The sequence below is a fragment of the Bemisia tabaci genome, chromosome 7, assembly GCF_918797505.1.
Source record: "Bemisia tabaci chromosome 7, PGI_BMITA_v3".
Lineage (NCBI taxonomy): Eukaryota > Metazoa > Arthropoda > Insecta > Hemiptera > Aleyrodidae > Bemisia > Bemisia tabaci.
In genome coordinates, this window is record NC_092799.1 from 49446241 (window position 1) to 49459646 (window position 13406).

A 13406-nucleotide genomic window follows, 5' to 3' on the forward strand; every position below is an offset into this window, starting at 1 on the left:
AATTTAAAAATCTAAATTTTCGTATATACTCCCATTTTAAAATTCTCTGTAAAGACGTTAATAGCCTGTGACATTGAACGTCTTAAAATATACTGACTAACTAGCTAGTAGTAGTATGCATTTATTTTTGAGGTGGTTCCTGTCATTTAAATGAGAAGAAAAAAATGTGGGCATAACATGTCCACAGTTTGGACAATTTTGGACATATTCATGATTGGACATTAAATCATGTGGACATAATAAAGACTAGACTTAACGTTTAGTGGACATAAATAGCGGTGGACATAAAGTCCTGGAAGCGATAATAAGACTTTTAAAATTATATTTCAAGAACATGGAAAGTTTGAAAATGGCTGTAAATCACGGTTTCCACGTTTTTTCGGCCGCAACTCTCCAGTTTAACCTTACATCGAAAAAATCATGAGAAACAAAATCACGACCAACTAAAATTGGAACAAATTTTGCCTAGACCATTTTTCTGACCAGAGAAGCGTGATTTGGCAGTTTTCCGGCTTTTCCGAAAAATGAGTAGGGATCGAATGTGGTGGGGAATTTAGTATTCAGATTCAGCGACTAAAAATACGCAGAGAGCACTTTTAACCTTTTTCGACCCCTCTCTTGCATTTAGACCACATTTTGAAATTGGGAACTACAATTTCTAGCTCATTTTAGAAACAACATATGTGCCATCAGTGTCCCTATGCAGATAGGTGTTTTTATACATGAGCCAGAAATCATAGTTCCTTGTAAAATGCGGTCCATATACGGTATTTATGGTATACCGATTGATTGGACTGTGGTAATTTTCCAATTCATTTACCAATTTCTGACTGTTTGGAATCTCAGATTTTCATCCCAGATAAGAAAGTTGCACGCTCTGACGATACAGTTCAACAGTGGCGTGGCGTGCTTTGCGATATATCGATTGATCTGCCATTTGTACACATGAAAAAGGATCGATAAACAGGGTGTTTGCAACGGAGACCCTAATAATCGATTCTTTACCATAGCTTCTAGTAGGAAAATATCGGTAATCGATCATTCACAGTTGGCCACTGCAGTCCAAGTGGCTTTTAGCACCGGACAATGATTTCCTACTGGCATCGTTTTCCGTTCATCCGAGATAATCACCCCGAAAGCTCATAATATCAGCTCTAAACGATGGTGGTTCTGGGAACGTTCAACAGTTCGGAACATCCGGGGAGTAGGGTCGGGAGGTGAGACAGATGTGGGAAAGTGTCGTTTAGCCCCTGACTTGTGACCCCATAAAGAAAGGAACCCTCGACCACGGAAAGGACGATTCCCTTGTTCGGGGGTGGCGTCCGTTGGTCATCGTCGACCACCAACACGCCCAGAATCGCGGTCAATCGCTCGTTACATCTGTCATTCGCCACCCGCTCAATGACCTTCGACCTATTAATGACGTATTCGAGTATCAGTGTTCCAGGGCTGTATTCAGTGCCGTCCCTTAAACAGCTCCTCTCCTTCGGGAACACAAAACCGTTTACATTGTGATTAAGGAAGGATCCTTAACATAGTATCATATGGACTGCATTTTGCAATTTGGAACTATAAATTCTGGCCCGGTTTAAAAACAACGTATGTGCCATTAGTTTCCCTATGCACATAAGTGTTTTCTTCAAATGAGCCAGAATTTATAGTTCCAAATTGAAGAATGCAGTCCATGTATAGGACGATTCTGGTTAATCTCAAGTAAAATTCAGCATTGCAAGTAGGGTGGCAAAATTTCATGAAATTTATTTTGAAAAATCTTCAGAAATTTCAGAAAATAGTTCAGAATTAGGTGCCAAAGATCGAGGTTCCTTCCATCTAAGTGCAGCTTGCATACCTAGCTCCCTGAAAAAAGACCTTAAATGTTGTGAATTTCATAAGTTTCCCTGGCTCTTGAAATTCCCACTTTTTCATATCCTTCCAAAATTTATGCCACTCTGTGAGCAACGCAGAAAGATTATTTGGATTCGAGTAGTCACTCTGAGGGCAACTTCGTAAATGAGTCATTGAAAGGAATTACAATGGTTTATTACCACAGAGGATACAAACTACAAAGGGAAATAATAAATTGCAGGTTTTGTAAATTTTGAGGATTGAGAGGACTCTCCTGCACATAAGTGCTCTACTCTTCCTCCATTAAACTGTGATCAAATAAGAAAACTACAGAAAAATACAAGAATACTCATAATTTACGAACTTTCCGAAAATGGATCGAAAACATTGGATCAGCAGCCCCATTCACTCAAAGTCATAAGAATAAATCCAAACTATGTTATTACCTAACGTCTTTAACTCTTACGAAGCAACTGCGGCATTGACCGGAGTTATCCGGCTGCAATGCGCCTCGAAGCAAAATATATCTGTTTCGTATTACTCTTTCTTTGCTCCTCATGGTCCCGATTGATTTTGGAACGTTTTCAAAACCAGAGTGTTTTCCCGCCCACGCTACGTTCTGTTCCGTTCAGAGCCCGCCCAGCGACCATGTTCTGTTTTACATTTTCCAACCTATTCGTATACTTCTTATCTCCTCGCTTTTAAGATTGCTGCTATTTTCCTTGCATTGTAGAAGATCGTATTCAGAAAATAGAGGTCCTTCGTGAGGGATATAATGCTGTCATGCTAAGAGTTAACAAAACGTCAGCTAAATTTTTTATTTTTGGGTTTTTTCAAACATTAAACGTATTAGAAAATTGACCGGAACCGAAAACAGTAATACATGATTTTGGAGGAATGAACATTTTCCAGCCTTATTTCGACAAAAAGACAATGTTAATGTTGAAAGGGGAGGGGGGGGGGGGCTTTAACGCAGTCTCGCGTAATTCATAAAGTAGGTTTTGGTTTGCAACACGAATGCGTACAGACATGAACTACATTTTGCAATTCAGAACTAAAATTTCTTGAGCTCCTCCGTAAAAACACCTTTGTGCTCTAGGGGCACTAATGGTATATGCGTTGTTTTTTAACTGAACCAAAAATTGCAGTTCCTGATTGCAAAGTGTTGTCCAGATAAAGGCAAAAGATCGAAAGAACTGCGAAACTTGTGGTTATCGTAACATCTCTACGACCTCTACGCAAGCAAGCGATTATAGATGGGACGAATAGTTTTTGGCAATACGCGTTAAACTATCAGAGATAATTCGGGGAAATTTAGAAAAAAAAATATTACGAATGATGGATGATGCGATGAATTCAAGCAAAAAGAGCCCATAAATCTTTCAAAAAATAAAAACAGAGGCACGCTTTAAACTACCTCGTTTATACAGCTGCTGTATCCAAGTGACGACGCGAGACTCGCACATTGTTATAAGCATAAACAGCCATGCACAACGTATGAGATACAACATTTTTCTCCCGCTTCGAAGTTGGTTAATATCAAGTAAAACCCTGACTCTTCCTTGATTTTTCGTGTTTGCTTCTTTGTTTTACTCTTACGTGATATATTATTCCATTGAAATGTTTGTGCGCTCGAGAAGACAACATTTTGAGAAATCTTTCAGTGAAATCGGCAAGGAGCCATCCAGCCACGTTGCTATCGAGCGAAAAACCCTTTAGTTGAAAGTGAGTGACGTTTATGAATAAAAGCTCCTACCAAACCACGTGGATACAGAACCAATTATCAACATTTACGATAGGATACTTCGCAATATATAATCCGATGTTATAGATTTGCCCACCATAGTTTGTACCGATTTCAATAGAGGTCTGTTTTAATCTTTATACAGTGAATTTGTTTTCAGCATCAAATCTTGGTAGAAAGTCACGATGATTCTAACTTTACAGACGGCAATTTTCTTGGTTTATTTGACCGTCTATGCTACAAGCACTGTGAATGTTACATTTTTCGGAGGTAAGAACTTTAAACTACCGAAGTGCGAGGTAGTCCTTTCAGGCTGTAAACCTATTTGCGCTAATTTGGTAGGTAAGGTCATTTCACTGAAGCCATCAGTCAAAAACACTTGCATGAAATTCTATACAACAGCTGACTGCAGCGGAGCACCACCATCCTACCGCGGCTCTATCAATGACCTTGATGGCGATGGAATTTCTGATTTAATCGGTACACCAGCTAAGGAATGGAAAGCGATTGGTGATTGCAAACAATCGACCGGGGTAAAATATTTCTTTCTTCTGGCTTTTTTTAATGTCGTAAATCTGATTTCTCTTTTCCTCTTCCAAGAATTACGAGTGAAAAAAGGAGAGATTAAGGTGAACTGATCAGAAAGTTTTCCATCAAAAGAATAAATACAATGCTCTGCAATACGACATTTTGTGGTGAACGCTCATTCAATGCTAAAAAGCCTTTAATCACCTCAAACGCTAATCAAAATTATTCGGAAAATTTTATCGACACATTTGAAAACTCTTTTGCTAAAAAATTCCAAATTCTGTAATTTTTCCTGTTCCAAGTATATGCATCGATTATCCGAACTAATTTTCAATCTGAGGTCTTTCAAGAAGGTACCCTGAATACCTTTCTCCATTGTCATTTTCTCCAGTCATTCATATTCGTTCATGATCAAGTGAAACCTGTACTTGCATACAGGATTTTCTGTAAAAATTTCAATTAGTGAAATTGATTATTTCTATCTCAAGTAAAAACGCAATATTTTGGTACGAAAATTTGAAACTGCAAGAGAGCAACGTATTTTACTATGGCTCCAGTTTTGAAAAAAACCCAGCCTGCCAGCCTGCCTGCACCACAGAATGTTTGGTTTTTCATTTTGCAATTAGGATCTAATATTTCAGGCTCATTTTAAAAACAACGTATATGCTATTAATGTTACTATGCAGACAAATCCTGCCTCTCTTTCTTTTCTTTTTAATATTCATCTTCTTCTCATCTTTCCTTTTCCTGCACTTCTCCTTCCTCGTTTTTCTCTTTTTTCTCTTCCTTTTTGTTGTCCTCTTTTCCTCTTGCTTCTCTTTTTTTTAAACTCTTCTTCTTTTTCTTTGTCTTCTTCTTTCTCTCTCTCTCTTGATATTTTTCCTCTTCTCCTTCTTCATTTCCGTATTTTTTCTCTTCTTCATTCTATTTTTCTTTTCTTCTTATTCCTCGTTCGTTTTTTTACCCTTATTTTATCTTCTTCCTCTTCCTCTCATCCTTCTCTTTTTTCCTTTACTTTCTTATCTTCCTCTTGTACTCTTCTCTTTTGATGTCCTCTCTGCAGAAAGGCGATTTTACGGTTAAAAATAGTAGTTCCTAATTGCGAAATTTAATTTACTTGCTAATGCTATGACAAATCCGTTACACATCCTCTTTTTTTGTGTTTGTCTGGCAGATTCCAGATAACTCGGTTGCGCTGTTCCCTCAAAAAAAATTCAAAGGAACGCCCAGCATAGTAACAGTCAAGGGCTGCACACCGGTACCCAATACTTTGGCCGGAAAATCTGAGTCTTTCATCTCCAATACGCAGTGTTGTCATCTCTACGCAACCAAAAATTGCACTGATGATAAGCTTATCCTAGTGCTCCAGAAAACTGATTTTGGAACGGCATATGATGATTATGACAGCTTCAGTGATTGGAAGAGTTTTAGACAAATTTCCGCCATTGGAGATTGCAAACAACCTTGAATGCACTGATAAAATCATTTTTCTTTTAAAAATAAAACAAGAATAAGTGTGAAAAATAAACTGTTTTTAGAACCGGTGATTCGTTTTTCGTTACAAGATTTTTCAACCCAGAAATCATCAGTTTAATTCTAATTAACTCAACCGGATTATCCACTTTCGAAGACAAATTAGAACCTGTGTGTCGGCAAGTTCATTTTTCATCCGTCTTTGGTAAAATTTCCCAAAATTCTTTGTACCGGATTCTTTTAGAAATTATATCTTTCGAGCTACGATTTTGCGCCGAACATTTACGCTCACGAGGTAACACATATCATCCCTACGTAGTCAAAACATTTCTACACAGGCCCACTTTCTAAATCATTCTCATGACTCAGATTTTAAAAGCTTTTAAAATTCTGGCAACGTCGCTGGCATTTGTTGGGGCACAACGTGCAGTTTCAATCTTAGACCGCGTCGCTCGGTGCTTTATCGCGTGCTCAGGGGGTCCGCCCCCCAACCCCCTCAGACCCCGCCCTCTTGCATCGGTGGGAGGAGGACACTCAATAATGTAGAGGATAATTATACTTATAAGCATTGTTATCAATTAGTATTGTTGAGTTTGGCTCCAACCTGTGTCAAGTTATATATTTCATCGCTCCAGTATTGGTCGTCGATCTAAGATAGAATGTTGTCATGACTGGGGAGAAAAAAGACATCGATGGCTCCAGGGCAGAAATATTTATCGTAAGAATCGCACACGTCTAATACCCGAGAGAAAGTTTCATTATTTGCGCCCAGTGGAGTTCGTTTCTCAGACATATCGTATCGAGATTTCTAGTTCACTGTTAAAAATCGTTGATTCCGTCCGACGGAAAATCCGGAGTGAGAATGAACACGGGAGTGCGGTTCAGCGCGTAGGTGCTGAGACGGGCTGCATGTGTAGTCAAAGCACTCCGCACCGGAGCTGCAGTACGGCCCGGAGTCACGCGCACCTTCTCTCCCTCGCACTAGCGCTATATACTGTCTCTTCTCCCCTTTAAGCCTACCACTCTCAGAATGAAAATGAAAAATTTAAAGAGAAAAAAATAGAAAAAATAATAGAATAGTGGAAATAATAGAATAGTCGAAATTATGGTATAACAGAGACAATAGAAAAGAAATAAAATAAAGTAAATCAAATATATGATAAAATGAAGTCAAAGACTAAATTGAAGTAAATAATTAGAGGGAGCAAGGAGATGAAGAAAAAAATAAAATAAGGGAAACAACTAAATGATGTTAAAGAATAGAATGAATTTTAAGAGTAAAGTGAAGTCCAAAAATTATGATGAAGTATTAAAAGAAATCACAGTAAATATAAAACAAAGTAAAGGAATGAGAAGTAAATAATTAAAGAAAAAAAAATGAAGTGCTTGAAAAAATAAAATAGAGTGAAGAAAAAATAGAGACAACAAGGAAATAAAACAAAGTAAAACGATAAAATATAGTTAAAAAATATAGTAAAGTAAACTAAATACACGGACAAATCCAGGTAGATTGAAAATATCTTAGCGGCCCGTTCAAATCGACGTTAAATACCGTTTTTGCGTCACTTCATGCATCGTTCGCTATAGCTCAATCGGTAGGGTCGTCGGTTAGTGTTAGGTAGGTCCCGGGTTCAATTCCCAAGGTAGGTAGAAAATTTCTAACCTTCAAAATCGGTTAAATCACGTACCAATGGTTTCATTATTTTTATTTTTCATGGTTTCAAAAATTATTTCCACAATTAACCCCTTTCCACCATCCCCTAGCTGCGAACCCCTAAATTTGCGGCTCCCGCGAATCCGTCCGGCGTCGGAGTGATTTCTATGCGTACGGCACCCAAAATCCGTCCAGCCGATTCTCCGTCGGAGTGACTCCTCGGTCCGGCGAAGTGAGGGCCCGTTCTTACTCGCGCTTGTGCTGAGTCTCACTCCGTTTTTTTTAACAGTGTTGCACAAAAGATCCGATTCGACCTTGTCACCAAAAATTTTTGCGATAGTGCCGGACAGAGTAAATTTACTCAATTTTCTTGAATTAAACTATTACTAGGGGCTTATGGGGCTGCTTCGCAGCCCCTTATTTTTCCTGTACACTTTTCACTTTCACTGGTTTTTTTTTTTTTTTTTTTTTAGTTATTTTCATTTAATTTTCTGTTTTGTCTTTGAATCGGGTCTAATTATTTTTTTGAGAGAATAAATATAACAAATGTTTTCAAAAATTGTAATTTTATTTAGTAAACTTTAAACTAAAATTTTGTTTTAATCTTCATACAAAATTATTTTTTAGGTTTTACATTTGTTTTCAAACTAATTTTAAAGAAGATCTTTTTTTATTTTTTGAATACTTTGCTTTTTTTTCGATTAAATTGTTGATTCTTCTTTTGCCATTTCTGTCCTGCTTTTTTTCCTATATTTCCTACAACTTTGTTCTTCTTCTTTCCTCCTTTTGTCTTTTCTTTTTTTGCTTCTCCTTTTTCTTCTTCAGTAGCTGTTCCTTCTGGTTCTTCTTCTTTTTCTGCTCCTGTTTTAACTTCATCTAATTTTTCCCCTTTTTCTTCTTCGTTTTTTCCATGTTCAGTCTGCTTTCTGGTTTCCGTATTTGCTGGTATGTTATCTTTTTCTTGTTTCGTTATCTTACTATTCCACATATAAGTCAGTTTTTTATTACCCATGTATGTTCCTAGCTTAACTTGTTTGATAAAAATGGTTTTTCCCAAGTCTTCGTATTCAATTTCATTGGTAGCTTCGTTCCACAGGATTATGTCAATCTGGAAAATGTTAAAATATGATTTAATAATGTTTCTTTTTTTTTGTCAAGTAACATTTTTATCAGTATTCCAAGCTTTCATATCCAATCGTTTAAACTTATTTAATTTCATTTAATTTTTTCTTTTAATAGAAAATCCTCTCTCTGCTGCTTTTGAAATGTAATTTTTCAATTTTTTTGTCGTTTGTTAATTGTCAGTGGTGTTTTTTTGGTGTTTAGACTCTCCGCCCCGTTTCCCATTCCACAATTGCGCTACTTAATAATTTTTCTTTTTTCTTACCCCGTTGCCCTTTGAGTCTTTAATTTTTGCTGTTCTTTTTTTCATGGTTCCAGTTTTTGTTTGTAAGTTTTGTTCTTCTTCTATCTCACCAATAATACCTGTAACATCTATTTAAAGAAAGAGGAATAAATATATGGATAGTATATATCTAGTAGTATATATTTAATAGTATTTGTGTTTTGTTACCTTAAGGCACGACTGGTTAAACTTGTCTGAAATCGCCGCTAAATAATATAACTTTGCCACCGAAGGGGGCGTGTTCCAGATGCTTTGATTCATTTTTCATTATATTCCTGAGGAGTTTGTCTATGCATTCCATAGAGGCAGCGGGAATGATTGATGCTTCATCTATTAAGATTAACGAAGCTTTACGCAATATATCTGCTTTTTCAGAGTTCAACTCAATTCCGGAACTCAATTCCTCCAAACATCCGGAATGCAGCTGCATTCCGGATGCGTTAAGGGGTGGGAAGGAGGGAGGGACGGACTGAGAAACTGAAAAAAGTACGTTACGTAACGGTAAATATTAAATAAACTTACCTATATATGGATCCTTGAACTTTAAAGCAATAAGGTCCATCACCCGGAATATCAATTCGATTTGCAGAGAAAGAGGCAAAAGCAACAGCGATATTATAATTTCTGATATGCTTTATGAAATTTGGAGAATATAAAAATAATGATTTCAAATCGGTATTTGTCCGAATACTCGGTAAAGAAATTAAGCCATTTTGGCAGCAGTTATTAAAATGACCATTGGACATTTCACCCTGAAAATGGCGAGCATCACAATGATGACAAATTATATTCATTGAACCGACTGAAAATTTGGTAACAAAATTTTCATCAAAGTTCTGATCATCAATTTTATACTTCCGAAATGAAGAACTGAAACTTTGATTTTCTATACTAATAACAGAGTTAAGTTCTTGCTTCACTAAACGAACATGCGAAGAATTCTGGAAAACGCGACCACGTTTTGGAGGACGACCGCCTCGGTCATTGAAAATTTCACTCATAACAACTGTTAAATTTAAAATTAAAATTAGTAAAAATTATTATTATTTTAACAAAATCATAACTGAAAAGTTCAATATTTAAATTAAAAAAAATAAACCAGAAGAAAAAGGATGAAATGAAAATGGAAATTAATAATAAACATATTTATACACATTGAAAAGAAACAGCGTGAAAAGTTCTGATCGGAAATGAGAAAAAAAACTTGGAGGTTATTGACTTAATGAGGAAAAATTGGCAATAGGAAAAAGATGGAACCAATCATGAAAAACCGTAAAAAAAAAACGCGGGAAAAGAAAAATGTAAGTTGATGGCAGTTGAGTGTTGGAAGTAACCTCACTTAATGATGATTGTTGAACGAAAACAGCTGATAAAAAGACAGCAAACAGTAAAGTAAGATGCGTAGCAACAAAACTTTTCCGAAAAACAAAAAACAAAAAACCCCCACTTCCCCTCATCCAATTTATGAGTTTTTAGGGATTTAAAAATCGGGGACGAACCCCAGAAAATAATTTATAGTTTTCCCGAAGCATTGAGAACAACACCTTTCAAATGAACCAACGCCCCTCGCAATTAGTACAGTGGTTGATTCACAATTTCATTCTATTTTTCAAATTAAATATTAAGATATTAAAAAAATTATCCTTTAGATTCTGTACTATTATAAGAATTAAAGGTCCGCAAGTATGCTCATTTTGTTCTTTCTCATTCCAGAGAAAAATTTTAAAAAAGCTACCTGTTAAAAATAAGTCTCAGTTCAAAAAACAATGAGATTTTAATGTCAATGAGTCTCGAGGCAAAAAATTGCGCCTTGGAAAGGAGGTAAGAGCCGACCCAGACTCCTACGCGTTGATCATTCTATCAAAATGCACTACCTCCAATGGAAAACTCTTAACTTTTCAGACTGCATTTATATTATTTAGAGGGATACCCCTAATATTTCTCCTAGGAGCTCGTTTTGCCTACATTCTCAATAGAAGGCGAATCGTATTACACGAATACACAGCATTCCTAGAGCGTTTGTGATCCGCGCGCTTCCTTTTTCCTTGCGGCTAATTTCGAACTAGATAGACATAGCGATCGACAAAAGAGACACGGGCAATATGGAGCTATCATCTCGGTGGTATCGGATATTTGCAATTGAAAAAAGAGATCAATAATCGACTACCTGTCAGCGACTCAAAAACGACCTTAAATTATTCTTTAATCATTCTCTCTCAGTCAATGACAACCACCTGTTTTCACCAGTTGAATCGACCCGTTGTCCCTTTATTTTTTTTGCCTATTACCTTGTCTATCAATTCCAAAAATAACCCCGCTGATACGCTAATGAAAGAGGGAAAAAAATAAAGAAAAGGAAGAAAGAAGGAGAAGCAAGAGAAGATGAAGAAAAAGAAGGAGAAGAAGAAGAAAAAGAAGGAGAAGCAGAAGGAGAAGAAGGAGAAGAAGAAGAAGGAGGAGGAGAAGGAGAGGAAGAAGGACGACTCTTGCAAGTTGGTAACACTGAGTGATGTCAATTTAAATGTACGCAAAACAATCGATACTTATCGCGTCATGAAGCCTCGACCACAATCGATTATTTACAATTGACTCAAATGGAGGAAAAACAGTTCTGCCAACGGCGAGGCGCCGCAGGGGGGCTGGAGACGAGCGTCTGGGCTGCGTCTGGGGCCAGAGCAAACAATCCGAGAGGTGCAATCATGATGAAGCAGTTATCCACAACATTCAACATTCACCATTCACCGTCCGCGACTATTGATTCCGTCCGTCTGGCAGTGCGTCTGCCCCCGAGACCGTCGGGTCATCCGGATCATCCGAAAAATTGATTGATTCTCGTTTATCTTCCACTTTGTTCCCGCCCGTCAGTTCGTTTGTTTACAGCTCCTCGGCGCGGCGGCGCTCCGATCGAATCGCCAGATTTTCTGTCCCGGGATCCTCGTCGATAGCCACGGCTCACAGTGGAACGAATCAATAGTAGAGGTCGGACATGAAATTTTTGGCTAAAATTTCAAATTTTGATGTTTATTTCGTCATAAATTTAATTTTCAAAGGGTTTCCAAGGTGTTTCTGAAAGAAAATTTCACGAAAAAGCAATGGAGCCACTTTTAAACCTTCTTGTTTCATATTTTTGAAAAGATGAACTTTCAAAGTTTCCAGATTTTGACCGCCCTGCTAAAAATTTTTCATGGAATTCCATGGTATTCCGTGCTGTTTCTCATGGAATCCCATGGTGAAGACACGGAACTCCATGGAGACTCCATGAAGACTCCATGGAGGAGGCACGGAACTCCATGGTGACTCTTTGGGTTTCCGTGGAGACTGCATGGGATTCCATGGTGGCAGCAGGAGATTCCGTGGTGGCTACATGGAATTTCAAGGGAGCGTAACGGAATAGCAGAGAACATGCATTGGAACACCGCGAAACACTAGAGACCACCACAAGAATAAACATGGTAATCTGTAAGCCTTTGATCATTGACAATCAGCAACTATTTGCTGTTTCGTTATGCATCATAGAATTAAGTTGAATTACTCACCGAAGTTCACAAGTGAGGGCCACTAAAATGTTTCATGTCATCAGTTATCACAGAATAAGTCTTCATTAGTGCACTGAAATTTCTACAACCATGGCATTCCCAAGACAATGCCCACTATTTAACGATAATTTAATAATTGTACCAGTAGGTAGCAACTACTTTCTGTACGGAGAATGTTTTCATTTAAAATATGATGAACTCAGAGATTTGCTATGGTTGACAGAGATGTAATAATAATTTGCTGCTTATACTCTGTTTAAGACAACTGAAATAACCGCAATAGTTTGTCAAAAAACAGAAAACACGCAGCTTCTTCGAACCTGTAGGTACAGCTTTAAAGTCTGTCAATTAGAGACCAAACGTCTGTGTTTTGAAAGATTAGTTTAGACACTAACTATTCAATAGGATCGCCTTTACTGAAGCTCAACCGTCATACTTCCAAATCTCCTGTGTGAAACCAACATTGAATTGTAGAAAGAACCGAATAGCGGTAATAGCAAAACCAATGAGAATTGAGTTGTATCTATCAGAATTTTTTCATTCTATTTCTACGCATGGCCAAAATAAAAATTTGAAGATCGATTACCAAGAGTCCATCGCGATACACTGCTGGCTTACTTTCAGGTTAATCAAAATTCACCAACTTCGAGGTAACATTACTTTCGTAACGAAGAAGACTCGAATTCGAGCTGATACTAATTAAATCACATAAAAAAATTAAAATTTGCATTACTGGCAGTGATAACCAACAACTCATCTTGTGTTTACAAAGTGATTCAGTTCCGACTCCAAAACAAAACCTGCGTTGCAATCCTGCCGGCCTGCCCTGTTTCATGTTGAAATTGTATAAAAATAAAAATAAAAGCAAGAATAGAACGCAAATGTTAAAGCGTGTGAAGTATGAAACATTATCGGCGTTACGCATTTCAGTAATAAATAAGCGAATGAGTTTTTATAGATCATGCAGATTTAAATAAAAAATCCTCAATTCAATTCGGCAAGTCAGGAGATGTGCCGCCCCGCCCTGCCTCGCCCTGCCCTGTCGGTATTTTGAGGTTAGGTTATCAACGAGGCGTGAATCGTCAGGCTCAATGAAGCTCTCGCAAACCATACAGTAATTCTCAGAAATTTATATATTTCTTGACTTCCTGCTTTCGCTACATCACGCCAAATCCGAGTTGAATGCAAGGGCCTTGAACTGAATCTAGGTAAGTCATGAAT

The 13406-nt window shown here is 37.4% G+C and overlaps 1 protein-coding gene and 1 long non-coding RNA gene across 2 annotated transcripts; one reads left to right on the forward strand and one right to left on the reverse strand.

Annotated features, from left to right (window-relative positions):
- The first annotated feature begins 3326 nt into the window (after window positions 1-3326).
- On the forward strand, window positions 3327-5659 carry LOC109030001 (uncharacterized). The gene is made up of 2 exons (XR_011900200.1): window positions 3327-4122; window positions 5292-5659. It is a non-coding gene; the product is annotated as an uncharacterized lncRNA (long non-coding RNA).
- Window positions 5660-7706: 2047 nt separating this feature from the next.
- Window positions 7707-9912, reverse strand: LOC140224999 (uncharacterized). Its single transcript, XM_072302310.1, has 2 exons — window positions 8632-9912; window positions 7707-8352 (listed from the first exon to the last, which is right to left on the reverse strand). The coding sequence occupies exons 1-2, from the start codon at window positions 8674-8676 to the stop codon at window positions 7915-7917; spliced, it is 483 nt and encodes a 160-aa protein (XP_072158411.1). The 5' UTR covers window positions 8677-9912; the 3' UTR covers window positions 7707-7914.
- Window positions 9913-13406: the final 3494 nt, after the last annotated feature.